This window comes from Ruditapes philippinarum, unplaced genomic scaffold (genome assembly GCF_026571515.1).
Source record: "Ruditapes philippinarum isolate M1 unplaced genomic scaffold, ASM2657151v2 ctg1150_1_1_1_1, whole genome shotgun sequence".
In the NCBI taxonomy this organism is placed as follows: domain Eukaryota; kingdom Metazoa; phylum Mollusca; class Bivalvia; order Venerida; family Veneridae; genus Ruditapes; species Ruditapes philippinarum.
In genome coordinates, this window is record NW_026860971.1 from 209,399 (window position 1) to 227,405 (window position 18,007).

Below are 18,007 nucleotides of genomic sequence, written 5' to 3' on the forward strand. Positions count from 1 at the left end.
CATAACATCTTCCTCTTTTACTACTTTGAATTAAAAATTGATCGTTATTTCTCGACTTTTTTTACTTATCTCAAATGGTGAATAAATGCCTTATTTAGGCCCCAACACTTGTTTGCCATAAACATTGTAATAATATTTTATTCGCAATAAAGTTATTTGAAATATATTTGTTTTGTTTTTATTTGAGAATTGTTGTTTAAAAAGTGACCACTTTTTCAACGCGCCCCCTATCCAAAAGATACATCAGGGGGTTGCCAGAAAGGGGATGTGCCACCTTCTATTTAGGGGGTTTTGAAGGGGGCGGCAGTCCCCGTCATCGCCAAGAAAATTTTGGACTTGTGAGAGGCTAAATATGACGCCAGATCGATCATAAGGTAACGTGTAACCAAGGCCTAAAGGCCTTTGACTTTATCTCAATCCATTGAGAAGTTGCAGCACTTTGAAATCAATTTTGATGGGAAAAAAATCAACACAAAAAAGTGATTACTGGCAATTTTGTGATGTCCCTTCGTTGCCATGGTAACAGGAAATTTGAGACTAAGCATTTTGTTACAAAGTCAATGGTCAATAAATGGCGCGATAGCTCAGTTTGTTGGACCACTGACTGTCACTCCTGAGGTTCCGGGTTCGATCTCGGGTAACACCCTTGGGATTTTTCAGAAACACTTTCAGTGTTTCCCACCTAACTAGAGGTTAACTGGTACAAAACCCAGGTAATCCATGCATGTATCAGTGTTATACACTGGGCATGTAAAAGAACCAAGAATATATTCAATAAGAGCTAGGGCCTGGTTCCCGGATTTCATAGCTGTCTCTGTAGTCCTCTGAGGTAAGGATCCTACTGGAAATAAGTGATTGCACTTTCGTAGGTTATCCTTGACCGCCCGGTCTAAAGAAAATCAATCAATCAATGGTCCAGTCAACATTTGTGCCTAGTTTGATTAGTATTGAAGCAGTTTTTTTTTTAGTTTTATAGCAATTTGAACTTGTAACGGGACACTTTTCAATGCAAACAGCCATTTTTCACAAAAATTCTCATGAAGTAATGGGTTAAAACAAATGTAGTGATTGTGTACTTACACACTGTACCTTTCTGATAAATTATTGAACATTCAGGGCTATTTTTTTCAGTAATAAGCATTTACATTAAACAAAATTTCATTTCAAATTTCATGTATAAATGAATCTTTGGCTGAAATATTTGACATATAAACGTTTTCTTTTTTAAATAAAATACGATATTTATTACATGTTTCAGATTTGACCTTGTTTATTTCTATTTTCTGAAATTGATAGACTTTTCCTGACTTGAAATATCCGAATTAATTCGATCACTAGAAAATTACTGTCACAAACAGCAAGCAAGTGAATATTAAGTGCTTAGCAAATGTTACAATGACAATAAAATTACATATCAATACATGTCCATGCTATCTCCTTCATAAATATGTCATTTTGAATAACATATGCTAATTTACATAAGACTGCCCAAATATCCAAAGGTAAACTGAATACATTTAAATAATTCACAAATTTATTAGATATATACACAAGTAAGATTTAAGATGCTAACTAATCGTCAACAAAATATCATTTTTTTTCATATTTACTAGCATAGTCCAATAAGTCGAATTTTTATTTGTTTTAGTAACATAAAAGTGTCTGTACAATAGTGGTGATGCACCTAGCATGATACAATACATTTTTTTATTAATTTGGATTTCAAAATGATATGGTTTTGCTATTTGGTTTACTATTTTTAGATATTTTATGAGTAAGAGATAGATTAAGAAAGTTATCAGTTGCGCAGAACTAACAATTACTTATTAACTTTCACAGTTGATGTAAAAAAATTGATATAAGTGTTAAGAGTTTATTTTACAGATACTTATTCGTTATTTAAAGCAGATTGTTATACATTGTCAATAATGATGTATTAAAGTAATTCTATGAAAGGAAACTTACACATAAAGTCGTTTTCTAAAACCAAAATGTATATTCATAAATTAGCTTAAGGCCTTAGACTAAGCTAGATGTAGTACTTTACTGCACACCACCAACTCAAACATTCATAAAAAATAATCGCCCGAAAAATAGTACATTCCCTGACACAAATTAGACGTATGGAATAAGATGCATTATGTTTTTGCAATAGAGGTTGTTTCCCCAATGATAATCGTAATATCTTAGTATGTATCCCTTTTTTCTTCAATGTTTTTCTGTTTAAAATGCCAATTTATATAAACATATTTTAAAGCGCTTATTATATTGGTTAATAACCAATGTATCAAGTCCTAAATAATGACATTTTGAATAGTTTAAGTTTTAATTGATTAATATATTAGCACAATCATGTCTTCAGTTCGTTGTATTTTGAGGGTGTTCCTAAGCAAACATTAACTAGTTATAACCGATTTTGAGTGATCAGAAAATTTAAGTGACATGACATTTAATAGGTAAAACAATAAATATTATGCAGTAAATAAGACAGACGTGCCTTTATACACTGTGAGGAAAGATTTATATACAAACGGAATCATTTACATCTGTACTACAGCTAGTATTAGATTCGACTTATAAATATGGCTGAATATGTACAGAAAAAAGAAGATAAAATTGAAGATAAAATAATCGTTTCAAATGATGATATCGATAGTAGTATATCGATACGAGAACTTTTTTACTGTGTTTTTAACAAAAGCAAATCGAATTTCGAAACAGAAAACAGCATGCAAACGTCGCAAGAGACAGTTATAATTAGCGAAGTCGATGAAAAGATTTTGGAAGAGACAGGGTTAGCCAAACTTATTACACCACTTGTTGTTAATACAGATATGGCTGACACAATTGATGACTCGTTTATTGAAGAACTAAACAGTGTTTCTGTGAACCTGAAAGCGCTTCTAGAGAAGGCAAGCCAAGCAAATGGATTGGTAATATCAATTTAAATTACATTTATTTCCCGAGAATATCTTATCTAAAATACTTAAAAACTATTACTAAGAAATATCTTATTTTATTAATAAAGCAACTGCGTTTTAAAAAATCTAGTTTTGAGGATGACATTTTTGAAACTTATTATTTGACAATGCTGTCTGTAATTTTCGAATTTCTTACCCGGCGCGTTTAAAAATCTTCAAACTTTATTTTTAACTGCGAGTGATCGGCATATAATTTAAATTTATAATTATTGATGGTAAGTGTAAAGTTTATAGACATGATTATTTCGAAAAGCAGTTATAATGTGTTATACCAAACATAGATTATACATTTATGATCATATGTAGACATATTTATGATAAATTTTATCATGATGATATCGAAGAAAATGTTAAGTTTGAACAATCATTACAAATTTGAAATATGGTATTCAAATAGAAAACCAGATATATCATAAATTGAAATACTGGATATATAAAATTTAAAACCTGTCGTTGCAGAACAATTAAAAGAATTGTTTGGAAATCTTAAATAATCAGTTACTTAGAAAAAAAACAACAACAACAAAGAGAACAATACAAACACCATGTTTGTACCATATACAACGTTACTATGTTCTATTTAATTCTATATGTTATTTGGAGATAAGATATGCATAGCATATTGCAAGTAATACCTTATATAAACTATATTTAAAGTAGATTGTAAGACATTTCTCTACAATCAGTTATGACCCTTACTATTATACACGAGACACAAATTATTAATAAAGATATCGATTAATGATTTTCTATTAAAACATCATAATCAGATAACATGACAAACAGTAAAAGCGATTTAAGCACATTTATCTGATTATTTTACATTGATAACAGGTTGGTAAAATTATGATAATTTAGCTAAAAATGATCATTTAATTTTATTTTTTTTTGAGATCATATCAATTTTTTTGGATACATTTTTGCCGATGCTTATCGTTTCTAAATATATCGAACCATTCGATAGAAGAATATAAGTTATTATTCGCATTTCATATTTGATTTCTTTGCAATAAGTTCACAGTTTGGAGAAAAAAAAATCAATTTTGTTTTCGCAAGGTGAAACAATGTGCATTTAGGATAAACTGAGTTAAATGGAAGGTTTGCAATACCATTTCTTTAATTTCTTACATGGCATCAATCCACGAAATGCTTATATATATGTTTTTATTGACAAGTGTGGAATACATAATCCAATATTAAAGAAGTAGTTCATATAGCATTATTTTTTTTTCTTGAACAAAAATTAATATTCATCAAATAAATGTTCATACTATTAAATAATTTACAATCCTAAAGCTTTTTTTTTCGCAATAAAATGATGTACAGTAAACGAATGTATGGGTAACATACTAAAAATGAGCGGATTTTGTTCTTTATTCATAAAACGTTATGGACGAAAATACGACATGAACCGTCTTTAGCATTTTGCATTCGGTCCTACTCAGATTACAAGAAATGAGTATATGCACATAAAGAGACAAATATTAAAAGTAACGTACAAGTTATTTCTCTGTTTTCAACCATCTATCACTAAGAGTTTTTAAATTCGGAATAAGTATAACGTTTCGTAAAAATAAGGAATTTCGTTTTTTAACAATAAATATATATTCATTATCATCCAAAATATTTGTGATCTTTTAAGGATACTTCAAAAGATGTTGAAAACCAGAAATATCATAAATTGATATACTGGATATATAAAATTTAAAACCTGTCGTTGCAGAACTATTAAAGGAATTGTTTGGAAATCTTAAAAAATCAGTTACTTAGAAAAAAAAACAACAACAAAGAGAACAATACAAACACCATTTTTGTACCATATACAATGTTACTATGTTCTATCTAATTATATATGTTATTTGGAGATAAGACATGCATAGCATATTGCAAGTAATACCTTATATAAACTATATTTAAAGTAGATTGTAAGACATTTCTCTACAATCAGTTATGACCCTTACTATTATACACGAGACACAAATTATTAATAAAGATATCTATTATTGATTTTCTATTAAAACATCATAATCAGATAACATGACAAACAGTAAAAGCGATTTAAGCACATTTATCTGATTATTTTACATTGATAACAGGTTGGTAAAATTATGATAATTTAGCTAAAAATGATCATTTAATTATTTTTTTTGAGATCATATCAATTTTTTTGGATACATTTTTGCCGATGCTTATCGTTTCTAAATATATCGAACCATTCGATAGAAGAATATAAGTTTTTATTCGCATTTCATATTTGATTTCTTTGCAATAAGTTCACAGTTTGGAGAAAAAAATCAATTTTGTTTTCGCAAGGTGAAACAATGTGCATTTAGGATAAACTGAGTTAAATGGAAGGTTTGCAATACCATTTCTTTAATTTCTTACATGGCATCAATCCACGAAATGCTTATATATATGTTTTTATTGACAAGTGTGGAATACATAATCCAATATTAAAGAAGTAGTTCATATAGCATTATTTTTTTTTCTTGAACAAAAATTAATATTCATCAAATAAATGTTCATACTATTAAATAATTTACAATCCTAAAGCTTTTTTTCGCAATAAAATGATGTACAGTAAACGAATGTATGGGTAACATACTAAAAATGAGCGGATTTTGTTCTTTATTCATAAAACGTTATGGACGAAAATACGACATGAACCGTCTTTAGCATTTTGCATTCGGTCCTACTCAGATTACAAGAAATGAGTATATGCACATAAAGAGACAAATATTAAAAGTAACGTACAAGTTATTTCTCTGTTTTCAACCATCTATCACTAAGAGTTTTTAAATTCGGAATAAGTATAACGTTTCGTAAAAATAAGGAATTTCGTTTTTTAACAATAAATATATATTCATTATCATCCAAAATATTTGTGATCTTTTAAGGATACTTCAAAAGATGTTGAAGTTCAATTAGTATCAGTTATATATAGCAAAGTAATTCTTAACTAACGATATAGAATGAGTTTAATCTTGGATATTCCTTTATTGATATATGCATTTAATACTATTTATCAGAAATAAAAAATAAATAAATAAAATAAGATAAATAAATAAATAATAGCATAAATATTTATTATGTAATAAGCCATTGATATCAAAACATACTTCAATACAATTGTTGCTGCAGTATATGTTGTTTATTTTTTTCTATATGCAGTCAAACAGTCAGTTAAATGTATTAAATTGTTCAGGGTAATTTTTATATTCTAAAAAGAAATCAATCGGAATTGAAATCGGTAAACAAAGTGAAAAATGTTTGTATAATACTATAGATGGTAATACTGCAGTACAACATTTTCAAACCCAATCTCTCATTATTGTGTGAACTCATTATGATCATGTTAATGTCTGATTTACGGGAAACAGTTTACGTATAATGTACATTTTCTTTCGTAATGACGATAAAAAACTTATTATGTATAAATATACAAATAAAAATATGCTAAGCTTGAAAAGTAGTCAGTTAATTTGTTTCTTATTAAAGAAGCATAAAATAATCATATTATGTTGAATGGAATCACCAAGCGGTTTTTGTTGTATTTTGTAATATGTTACATAATCATTAAGTTAGGCATATATTTTGCAATTAGGTACAAATGAATGGCATCAAATCATTTCCCAAATAAGACGTCTATATTTTTTATAGAAACCGGTGAAACAAGTTTTATCGGAACAATACAAAAAAATAATAAAAAAACACACAAAAAAATAATAACCATAAGCTACATGGTTAATTTGTATCCGTTATAGGAATTTTGAATTGTTACATGATTTTTAATTTTTGTTTTTGCAATTTCCATTGTGAATATACAAAAATCTATGTACGCAAAATATATTATAGATATTCAGTTCTATAAAGTGTATCAATAATTACACTATTTGTGATTATGGACAGCAAAAAAAAAACACAAAGCATAATTATTTACACAACATCGACACTGATTGAGCTAAAATTTAAATTAGATATTCTTTGAGTTGTGAATTATAACCTAATCTTTTCTTATCATTATTGTATTCCCAAGTTGGTGAAATGAAAACCTAATAGGGTATTTCTGAACGATCAAGTTTGAACTTTATGAACTACTTATTAGAACTATGAAATTCTGAACTACTAAATTTGACTCAATAACTATTTATAAATATTTTGACCTAATGTCTCCTTATAGCGACTCCAATTACATATATTTAGAGAAAGAAAGTACAATTTAGTATTTAATTAACTCATAAGTAGGTGTTATAGAGGCTAAGCAAGGACTTTGTAAAATCAAAATTAACAGAAACTTGACTTAGGATTTATACTTTCCTAATCCGGTGTTAAAATGGAATGAGGACATAATTGCATGTGTTTACAATTTAGATTTAGTTTCTCCTAATAAGAATTTGAATAAAGTCGACTTTGGACGATTTATGTCTTTAAGTAAAACATAAAACAATTTTGCAAATGATACAAAGTTTACAAAAAGTCAGAGCATAAAATCCGATAAAATTTGTACACAGAGTATATACCAAACCATACTTTGCGTTTGTTTTATTGTCATTGTATGAAATATAATAACATTTATAAATAAAACTTTTACATAAAGTTCTTAAAATTCCCTAAAGCTTGTTATTTTGCTTTAAATGTCTTTTTTTATTAAAAGTTTCTTCCATTTGCTATTCATAAGATATAAAATATAAAATGAAAATATATTTTGTTTCATCTAATTTTGAACAGTTGAAAATAAAGTCTCACACTTTTTTATGATTGTGTATTTACTTAGGTACATAGCCATTTTCCATGTATTTGTGTTGATTGTAATTATAACAAATTTTATAAGTTTGGTATTGTGTTGTATGGTATGCAATGAGCCACTTGTTTGTGTTATTATTTATATACGTTCAAATCTTAGCTATGAGTACAATGAAAATTTTACTAGAAAACGCATCGTCAGATAAGTGATTTATAAATCCTGACCAGAGCGAATTCTCGCCTAAAATCGTGTTATCGTGTGCCTAATGACTTACCGTTTATCTCTGAATTTTATTAATGCAAAAATGACATCCAAAACCTTTTAAAGCAATAGAAGATATAATATATATATATATATATATATATATATATATATATATATATATATATATATATATATATATATATATATATATATATATATATATATTCATTATATAAAAAAAACTAAATTTGATTTAAGCTACAATCTTAACACATACATTTGTTGTATAAAAACATTTCATAAGCTTACTTGAATTTGTATGAATAATGAGGAATTATGACAGTTTATGGCTTACAAGTATACCGTATGACTAAATTTATTGCTTCATTAAACCTTTACTCTACATTTAAACCGTCTCTAAATTACTTGCCGACATGATATGTCTGTTTAACACTTAACTGTCGTTGACTTCGTCCATTTAACATTTTCCATTATGCCAATCAATGACACAATTAGCTAAATGGAACATATTTTAGAAAAGTTAGGGAACGCAAATCTCAACAATGTAGATTTTGATAGTTCGCTGTATTTTATTAGGATACAAATGACATCAAACGCTATTGTTTTCAATTTAACTTTCTGGTGGCTCTATGTGTTATTACAAAACACATTTATCAATAAGACAAGTAGTCTTACATTTTGCTTAAGTGGATAAATAACGTAAAAAATATGCAAATATGTAAACGATACGAGGAGAAATAAACTGACAGAAGTAATTTAGTTAATTATTAAATGAAGAAGACAATATTAAAATCAAAACACCCACAAATAGCCACCAAGGTTTCAGTAACAAAGTTGACATATCTTTTTCATTTGAACTCACACCATTTATATTCTGTGATGTTATTTGTTGACCTGTGGCTTTGTATGTTTTATTAGTGCTTTATGTCTATGTATAAACAAGTGATTGCATTTGAATAAATGTGCGCCAATTTAGTATTATACTGTTGAGTTCGATTATATACGCGTGATGAAAAAGACCTGATAATAGTGCAAGTGTAATAATTATAATAATCAGACTCTGCCACTTTTTCAGATGGCTCCATCTGCGGGAAATGCAAACAAATCACTGGAGATTAGTGCAAATGAAGGTGCGTCTTGGATCAACGCGTTAACAAACAAACGTGAAAATTCAATTTAAACTTATTTTGAAAGTGTTTTGAGCAGTAAAGTTGCACGATTCAAGATAAGCGAACACTGTATACAAAGAATCTTAGAACAAAAAAGTATTCAATGAATAAACACAGTCCATACAACGTTTGTTGTATGCAAAAAGGGAATTTTATAATATTATCCCCATATCTTTATTCTGTATCAGTTAATAGCGAGGTAATGGTTATTTTGAAGAATGCCATGACTATAACATATTTTACGTTATTTGTGTAGATTGCAAGTTACATATACGAGCTTACGTAACTTCATTAGTTCGCTATTGAGATTTATTATTTTACTTCTCTTTTAACTTCCATTAAATTTTCAATGAATCTGAATGTTATACTTCCCTATTGGGACTCCACTGTGATTGTTTGTATGTGTGTTATGCAATTTTTAATCGCATGATTTATTTACCATCTGATGTATGTCTAGATCAATGTAAAACTTAAGTATATACGCTCACTCCAATTTCAAGAATTTATTTCTCGATTGAAAAAGATGACCCAAATATAAAAAGCCTTTAAACGCTTTCAGCTCTAAACGATGTTAAAAAGAATTGAAGAACAATTATCTTTTAATTCTGATATTATCGTTTGTGTATCTTTCAGTTTCTAGTGAATCCTTGAATCCTTTGATCTTTGTCAGAAATGTAAATTCTACTTTTTGATTCTTTTTGATATTATTTAAGTTTGTGTGCAATTTTAGAAATCAAATGTCAACAAAGGAGTAATGAATGAACGAATCAACAATTCTTTCGTTATATTTCTATAGCTGATGATTTAATTTTCTTTAGGACTTGGCATAGGTCTTCGGCCAATGACTAAACTTTCTGGAAATTTTACCATGACATTACAATTTTAAAGCTGTTTTATTTTGAAAAAAATGCATTTTCGAGGGCAAATTGCCCTTTAAATGCTGTTTCATAAATTTATGAAATGCAATTGTCATGAATTCATCTGCCAGTAAATATTTACCTTTATGTAAGTTTTTTTTTAATTGAATACAGGAAAGGGAAACATGCGTTTAGAATTAAACAGAAGATTGACAGAACTTAAAAACCTTCTCCCAGAAGGAAGTTCAAGGTAGGTGTTTTATATATCGTGTTATATATTTTCCATTTGCAACAAAAAGTATGGATCTATCAAATTACGTTTAATTCATAAAGCTAAGCTACTTGTTAAAACTGTTTCTAAATACGGGAATAATTCCAAAAATCGCATACAATTTTTTGATTTAAACAGATACACGGACATCGTACATTGTTTTAAAGAACTTATTTGCGTTCAGCACGGCAAGTAGTATGGCAAATCAGTCTCTATTTTAAGTTAGGTATCTGTTAACATTTTTTATATCGAATTTTAATGTCATCGTAGAGCATGTCCTATTTAAATGATTTGGCAATTTGTTTTGTTAGTTTATTTCATTTATTTACGAATGTTGTCACGACCATTGTATGCTCTGTTTGTCATTATTATGATTTGAATATACACACAACCATTTATCGCATAGATAAAACTTGAAAATGTCTATCTTATACACTTACACCAATGTATTGTTTATACAGATACTAGCATGTAAAACATACCTATATTTGTTCCTTTTCCATGAAGAGACATGAAGAAAAATAGTATTATTTTTAAATAATGACTTAGTTTTATTCTTGTTTAATTCAGTGACCCAGTATAATCAAATCATTTCTCTCTGATTTAATGTAGCTAAGTCTGTGTTTGCACTAGTAAAGTTGATGGGTATTTAATAATTGTTGGAAAATAACGATAACATACTATTAGTATATCGGTACAAACATTGCAACTAAAAATAGTATTCATTTTTACTGTTATAATTGCATTTACACTGACACTAACTTTTTCAGTGTAACTTTAACTATCCTTATTGGTTCTTAATTCGTTTTATTGTATTCCAGCCAGCCTTGCCAAGCGAAGAAAAATGTTTTATTGGAAGTGATAAACTACATAAAATGGCTTCAAACAAAATGCGGTCAAAGTCAAGAGATACAGAATCAACTTAAACGCCTTTTTGTTGATTTGATAAAATCGGCAGTAACATTGAAAGTAAACAGTGATTTCACAATTTATACCAGGATAACATGTTTTTCTGAGTGATTTAGGTTAAAGTGAATGAAAACATTCTGTTTAATATTCTTCATTTATATAATGTTAAGATGAATGGTAACACATTCATAGTATCATTAAAACGTATGATTCTGAAATTTTGGCCTTTGTTACTGAACAGGAATAAACATGTCTACCATCAAAATATGAGTAATTGCATTGAAACACCGAATGATCAAGATAGTTTAAGATCCAGATTAGCAAAATGTTATCTTTGGGTTCTATCGTGTATTGATCATTCCTCCAGTACATGTATCGTATGAATAGATGTGTTATCAACTCTTATTTTTATCTCAAGAGTGACAAGATTGCCGAATAATTATACTATTTGTTTTACACTTTGTTCTGTCGATGAATATTTTAAGTAATTTATGCACTTTTAGATTAACATAATCGATTCCATAATTGTATTTTTAATTTCAGCGCTTAAAAGATCGAACAAAAGCAACAAAGGTTGACAAAAACACAGACAGTAAACAGAACACCACAACATCATGTGCATATACGGAATGATATATTATACTAACTACGTATAGATAGACTCATTCATGCAACAACATTAAAATGTTTATAGTTGAACTATTTTGTATGCCATGCAATAGCAATGCTAAATAATGGTAGCCACGGAAGGCAATCTGCAAAGCATAAATATGAGTATTTTTATAATCCTACGGTAAAGTGACTTTATTTTAAGTCCAGGAATTGCTTTTACATTTGTTACTTGATTGAATGCATGTGATGCTCTATACTCTATACTGATTTTCCTGTGTATGTCGGCTGTCAAATTATATATAGTTCGTATCAATGAAACTTGATAAATGACTAATTCAAGTAAATGAAAAATGTTTCCATTTTTTAATGACAAAGGTATATTTTGAACAATACATTTGAAAAGCTGACTATAAAGTCATTCAAATGGTGTTAGATTTACATAATTGTTCTTTATACATGTTATATGTTTACTGCTATATCAAGTGCTAATTTGCCAATGTTTTATTGCATATATTTGACTTCTAACACACAGTCGAAATAATAAAGAGATATGATCGTTAATTTAATACATATTTGCCAATAAACGTTTTTGCAAATTATTTATTATTTATTTTGCTTTTTTTATTTTTAAAACATTGATAACAATCCATTACGATTATTTCAGGTCTGAGTTATTAAATCAGAATCCTGACCAATCTAATAAATGAGTATTACAAGAAATGAGTATAAATAGAAATTTTGCTTTTTCCAAGCTTTTCAAATTTGCTTTGAAAACCATGTTTGCATAATTTTAGAATACCAACTATAATACAGATTTTGAAATTTTAAACAATTTTTAATTATTGAGGACCCTTAAAAGTGTTCACAAGGCTGAGCATATTTGTAAATCATGTTTCCTCCCTATCAAACGTGTAGTTTACATATTCTAACACTATCGGAAATTTTTCTAAATAAACAAAGAAGGCACTCGCCGTTCTTATTATCTCCCTGTATATTTTCACATTGAGGGCGCCATTTTGTTTGAAAAATCTGATAAATAAAAAATTTTTTTGTCGAATTTTGTTGTGAAAACTATCTAGAATGAAAGAAAATGGTCTAACTAAGAAAATGAATCCGAACACCAATATCTTTAATTCAGTCGTTAACGCTGTACAGACGTTTAAAGTGTTATTTACGTGACGTCACAATGTAGCGTCAAACAGCACGTGCAAAACAATCAAAATCAAGTACGCTATTTTTAATGTCGCAGACGAGTTAAGTTTTATATTTATTTCACTTTTAATAATTTGTATTTCGCTTCGAAAATTATAGACTGAAATAAAATAAACAAACAAAGTTTTATCAACGTTTTCAAAATTCGTTATTCTTAAAATGTTTCTACACATCTAACGACAGTGTTTTTCAACCCACTGGAACGGCCTTTAAAGAACGTTTCAATTGGAAACTCTGAGGCGAAAATAAATTTAACCACTAAACATAAAGTCCAACTTTATAATAATAATTATATTGTTTCTTGACGTGTTAGAATGGAAATAGATATTAATTCTTCGTGCAATATTGTATAATAATGCACGTTTTTCGTTCAAATGCTTTGAAATTAATCACTCAGGCCTATCAGCCTTCGTGATTATATTACTACGCATTTGAACTCGAACCGTGTATTATTCTACAACAATGCACTCAGAATTGATATCTATTTCCTAAATATAATATAGTATTTTTAACAACTTGTATCGGAACTAGCGCAATGTTTAAAAATAAATGATGGAAAATTTTTATTCACAATGTTGCTTATTCTTATATACAGCTTGCAATGGTTTTACAAATATTATCAAATGCCTAAATTGTTTTAAACTAGGTTTAGAATTACAATGTTGATGTCCATTGTATCCAGAGATAGTAAGTGTTAAAAGGGTACGTTAAAAGTAATTAAAAATAGTAGTTGGATGTAAAAGTGAAAGTTAATTCAGGATTAAAACATGATCTTTGTTGTTTTCAATGTAGGCAAAGTTAAAGGGAAAAGTTTAGAAAATCTGCTACATAATTCCACCTTAGAAGGAAATGTTTAGAGGTGAATTCATTGACTTGCAGTCTGCGTTACAACATTTTCTTGAACAAAATATCCTCCTAAATGCAAACTTTAAAAGTAAAGTCTTTAAAATTCATCTGCAAAAATTACAGTACCAAGAGAAAGAATTTTAGGCATGTGACCACGATTTATATTAAATTCGTTTTAGTTCTTATTTGGCATAACCGCAAAGCCTTGAGATTAGATATTCATTCATCATTAATTCATCATCTTTATTTCCTCCATAACTGAAGAGTCTTTACATAATTTAGAGCATAATATGCATGTTAAAGTTCGTACAAAGGGATCATATATACAGTATACATAAATTCAAGATCTATAATAATATGTAACAATGTATAACAATTATGTAACAACTTTGTAACATGTATGCATCTTTTTTCTGATTTATGATTATTTAGGCCTTGCTATGTAACACTTAAAACCTTAGGCATTTGTTACAGTTAGGTGATACAATATCATTTCACTCCATATTTTTGAACTGCGGATCACTTAGTTTGCATAGGCGTGTTTAATAAAAACATCTTAGAAAACACATTTACAAAACTTTCTTTTCCGAAACAATAATGTCCAAGAGTTCAGATTGTTTACATAATCATTGATATGTGAACCTCTACAAAATTTATATCAGTCATGTCACTGATCCTTTCCTGTGATTCACTAAGTTTGCAAAGACTTGTATGGTAAAAATGTTTTAAATACTTCTCAGAAACTATAATGCCCAAAGGTTATAAAATTAAAATGTTGAAAAATGCACATATATGCATTCAAACTATGACTTTAAGCAATGCCAAATAGTTATATAATATCCAATTACTTTGAAATACAAATGAAATGTTCTGAATAGAGATAAAACAGTCTATATAGTTTGGTATCATTGGTATCTCTGGCCTTCATAGCCCTTCATCAAATTACTGTGTGAGCAACTCACGAAGCTTGGTTATCATCCACTTATTGTCTGCACCCTTTTGCACTTCAAGATGCATAAAACCGTCACTTGGTAGTTTTCTTCGAATAATTGATACGAGAACGTGTTGCTCCAAATTTTCATGTATAACCTCCAAACTTGTCCAGTCTTTTTGTATTTTGTCGTAGAAGAATCGCAAATTTTCGGTTGAATCCTTAGGGAATGCAACATCACCAGCCCCTTTTAATGCTGATCTATAATATATGGTTCATCCCCAAATCTTTATTTTAGAATTGAATGGCAATATCGTCGTTTTCATTAGATAATGTCAGTCCAGTGATAGCACCTCCAGCAACAGCTTGTCATTTTCATTTACAGCACTAGAGAAAGAGTCCGAGAATTCCGTCCATTGGAGTTTATTTCATTTGATCGAAACCATGTTTAACTTTGGCAATTTGACAGTATTCTCACTCTTAATTTAAGACTGTGTTGTTTGTCAAAGAATTTCTGTTGAATTTTCATTTGCTCTTTTGCCCGTTCTTGCTGTTGTTCAAAGAAGGTTTGCTGAAGTTTCATCTGAACACGCTTTTTGTAAAGCTGATCTTCTTCGTCCGACTCCTCTTTAATAATATTCTCTGATATTTTGCTTTTCCGGTTAGTCTGTACATTTTTCAGCCTAAAGGCTATAGACAAAGCCCTATCAAGCAATACCGAATCATTGTCGACCATCTCCTGAATGAATTCACTATCGGAATCACCAATTGCATGCCCTACCTTGTCTGACTGAACATCAAGCTGATATATATATAAATATCAATCTTAAGTTAAGTTTCATTGGAAAAATGCTCAAGTTTCTTGTATTCTTCTAGGCACTTATTTCTAATAATTTATCTCCAGTTCGTAATTCCTTCTCAAGGAAAATGAAGTAGCGTGTGCGCACGCCTTTCTGACATGGTAAGTCACTTTTGATGACTATGTAGATATTTAATAGCACACAAAAAAATCACAGTAACATTATTCAAATTTTTCCTTAGTGTTTATTCGAATTTATTCAACCTTTTTGTTTACTTTTAAATTTCTTTGAGAAACACATTTTCTGGTTACCTCTTTGCCTTCGTATTTACGCATAAACACATTTCAGGATACCACACATCACTGTTTTCTTTGAACAATTGAGAATCCTTTCAAGCCAACTTTACGATATGTGTTTTTCGCATTTCACATAAACATAATCTATACGTTGTGAAGAAAATCTATTTTGTCGAAAATCTTTCAATTTTATTTCTCGATTCCCGAGTTCCGGAGCCAATTTCAATATGTAGCAGATTTTTAAAACTTTTTCCTTATAATTTTTACTACTTTTAAGGCAATACAAATCACTTTTAATTCACATTTGATTTTTACTTTTACATCCAACTACACTTTGTAATCACCTTTTAACGCTATAAGTGCACATACGTATCCCAATTACTGTGCATTTATTTAAGCTACGTCTTTAACAATCAACAATTGGATTCCCATTATATAAATTTAAAAGATAAATGATCGTTTTGTATATCTGTTATTTTGGTCTTTGCCTTACCCTTTTGTATTTCTTATATATTATGCAGGAGGTTTAGCCATCTTTCCGTTAAATGTTTTCATCACTGAATATTTGTAGGCTGTTTTGTTCTTTGCTCTTTCAAGGTGTTTTTTCGTCTATAAAGTTTTTAAAGTTTGGTGTTAATCATTACAATGGAAAGTAAAACTTATATTCGAATGTAGTGAAAAGTGATTCGGTATTATATATATATTGCGTTTTATTCTGCTAAGTATTTAGCACAAATATTTTAATAAGATTTTTAAAAAAGTAAATGAACTATACATTTACATATCTTACAACTAAGTTGTCAATTTAGACAACTGTTAAAAAGGACAATGAATGACTCTACGACAGGATTGACACTTTTAAGAAATTTTACAACTTTAAATTATTTTGTAAGTTTCGTACTTCATTTCAGTGTTGTTATATTTTTCTAGCTTTCGGGATCATTGATGCCAGCACTATTAAATGTTGAGAATTGACTTCCACTCAAGCCGTTGCTAGGGGCGTTAGGGATGCTGCACTTATTCATTATCCCTCATGTACAGACTCAATCAAACCGAGTCTGCAATTCTTATGTAAGTTGTTGTGATTAATGCTTTCGATGGATCACTTTGTTTCCAGATTTTGTTACAAATGACTAATGTTCACTAAATCGTACAATTGTAGTTACAAATTCAGTACGAGTTACCCCTTCTTGAAAATTCAAAATTGCGAGATAAGATAAGAACTATAATCATTTTAGGCTGGAAGCACTCTGATGTTATCATTCCCTCCCTTACATTTATATTTAATCTACCTAAATACTTTTGCCCTCATTACTATGAAAACACGTAATTACAAACTAAATTGAATGGTTTATAAGCGCTTGATAAACCTGTTTTTGACTCCGTTTCTAACTTAATAAAACAAGAGCTCCACAAAGACGGGGCTAAAAGCCCGAATATATATTTGTTTGAAAGAACTTTAAAAGCAATCTTTCACTAGGGAAGAAAGACCAAATCAAGAAACCTGTAGAAAAAATGTCTTATCTTAACTATTCTTATGATACTATATGACCTGCAAGGGTAGAGGCATTTTCACCCTAAGTGCATGATTCATAAAGCGTTTACAGATGTCTACTAGGCAATGATATATGCCAAATAAAGAGGCATGGTATTATCCATTATTGACCCAAGGGGGACATGAAAAATAACAGTTTGCAAAGTAATACTCTTTTGAAGTTACACAAAATAAGGCTGAAATGTATTTTCTCATACAAGGCCATATTAACTGAGTGACTCAAGGGGCGGCGGGGGAATAAATATTGACTGAATGGGTATTATTAGTTGTGGTCAACAAAATTATGCTACATGAAGAATGTCTAAGCTCTGGGCATCTTTCTTTCACGCAATAAGTCTCAGGTGTGTTTTTTTCCTTCATAAGTCTATATATATTAAATATATATATTAAATTACTCCTGGGACGGGGCCAGTTTTTTATCATTTAATGTTTAACCTGTCCGTGCTCTGTCTTTGCCCTGTCCTGTTTTTGTTTGGGGTCCGCCTGGGCTCCTTGCCATTGGTTCTTGTTGCTGGGTCATATGGGGGTTGCGTTCATTGAACGCCGCCTTTCCTAGTTGATCTTGTTATTCATATTTTAAACCAGGCGGCATGATTTTA

The 18,007-nt window shown here is 29.3% G+C and overlaps 1 protein-coding gene and 1 long non-coding RNA gene across 2 annotated transcripts; both read left to right on the top strand.

The window, feature by feature from the left end:
- The first annotated feature begins 2,418 nt into the window (after window positions 1-2,418).
- On the top strand, window positions 2,419-10,715 carry LOC132714075 (uncharacterized). Its single transcript, XM_060696808.1, has 4 exons — window positions 2,419-2,933; window positions 9,026-9,080; window positions 10,151-10,226; window positions 10,709-10,715. The coding sequence occupies exons 1-4, from the start codon at window positions 2,583-2,585 to the stop codon at window positions 10,713-10,715; spliced, it is 489 nt and encodes a 162-aa protein (XP_060552791.1). The 5' UTR covers window positions 2,419-2,582.
- A 363-nt stretch (window positions 10,716-11,078) lies between these two features.
- Window positions 11,079-12,367, top strand: LOC132714072 (uncharacterized). Its single transcript, XR_009623518.1, has 2 exons — window positions 11,079-11,216; window positions 11,700-12,367. It is a non-coding gene; the product is annotated as an uncharacterized LOC132714072 (long non-coding RNA).
- Window positions 12,368-18,007: the final 5,640 nt, after the last annotated feature.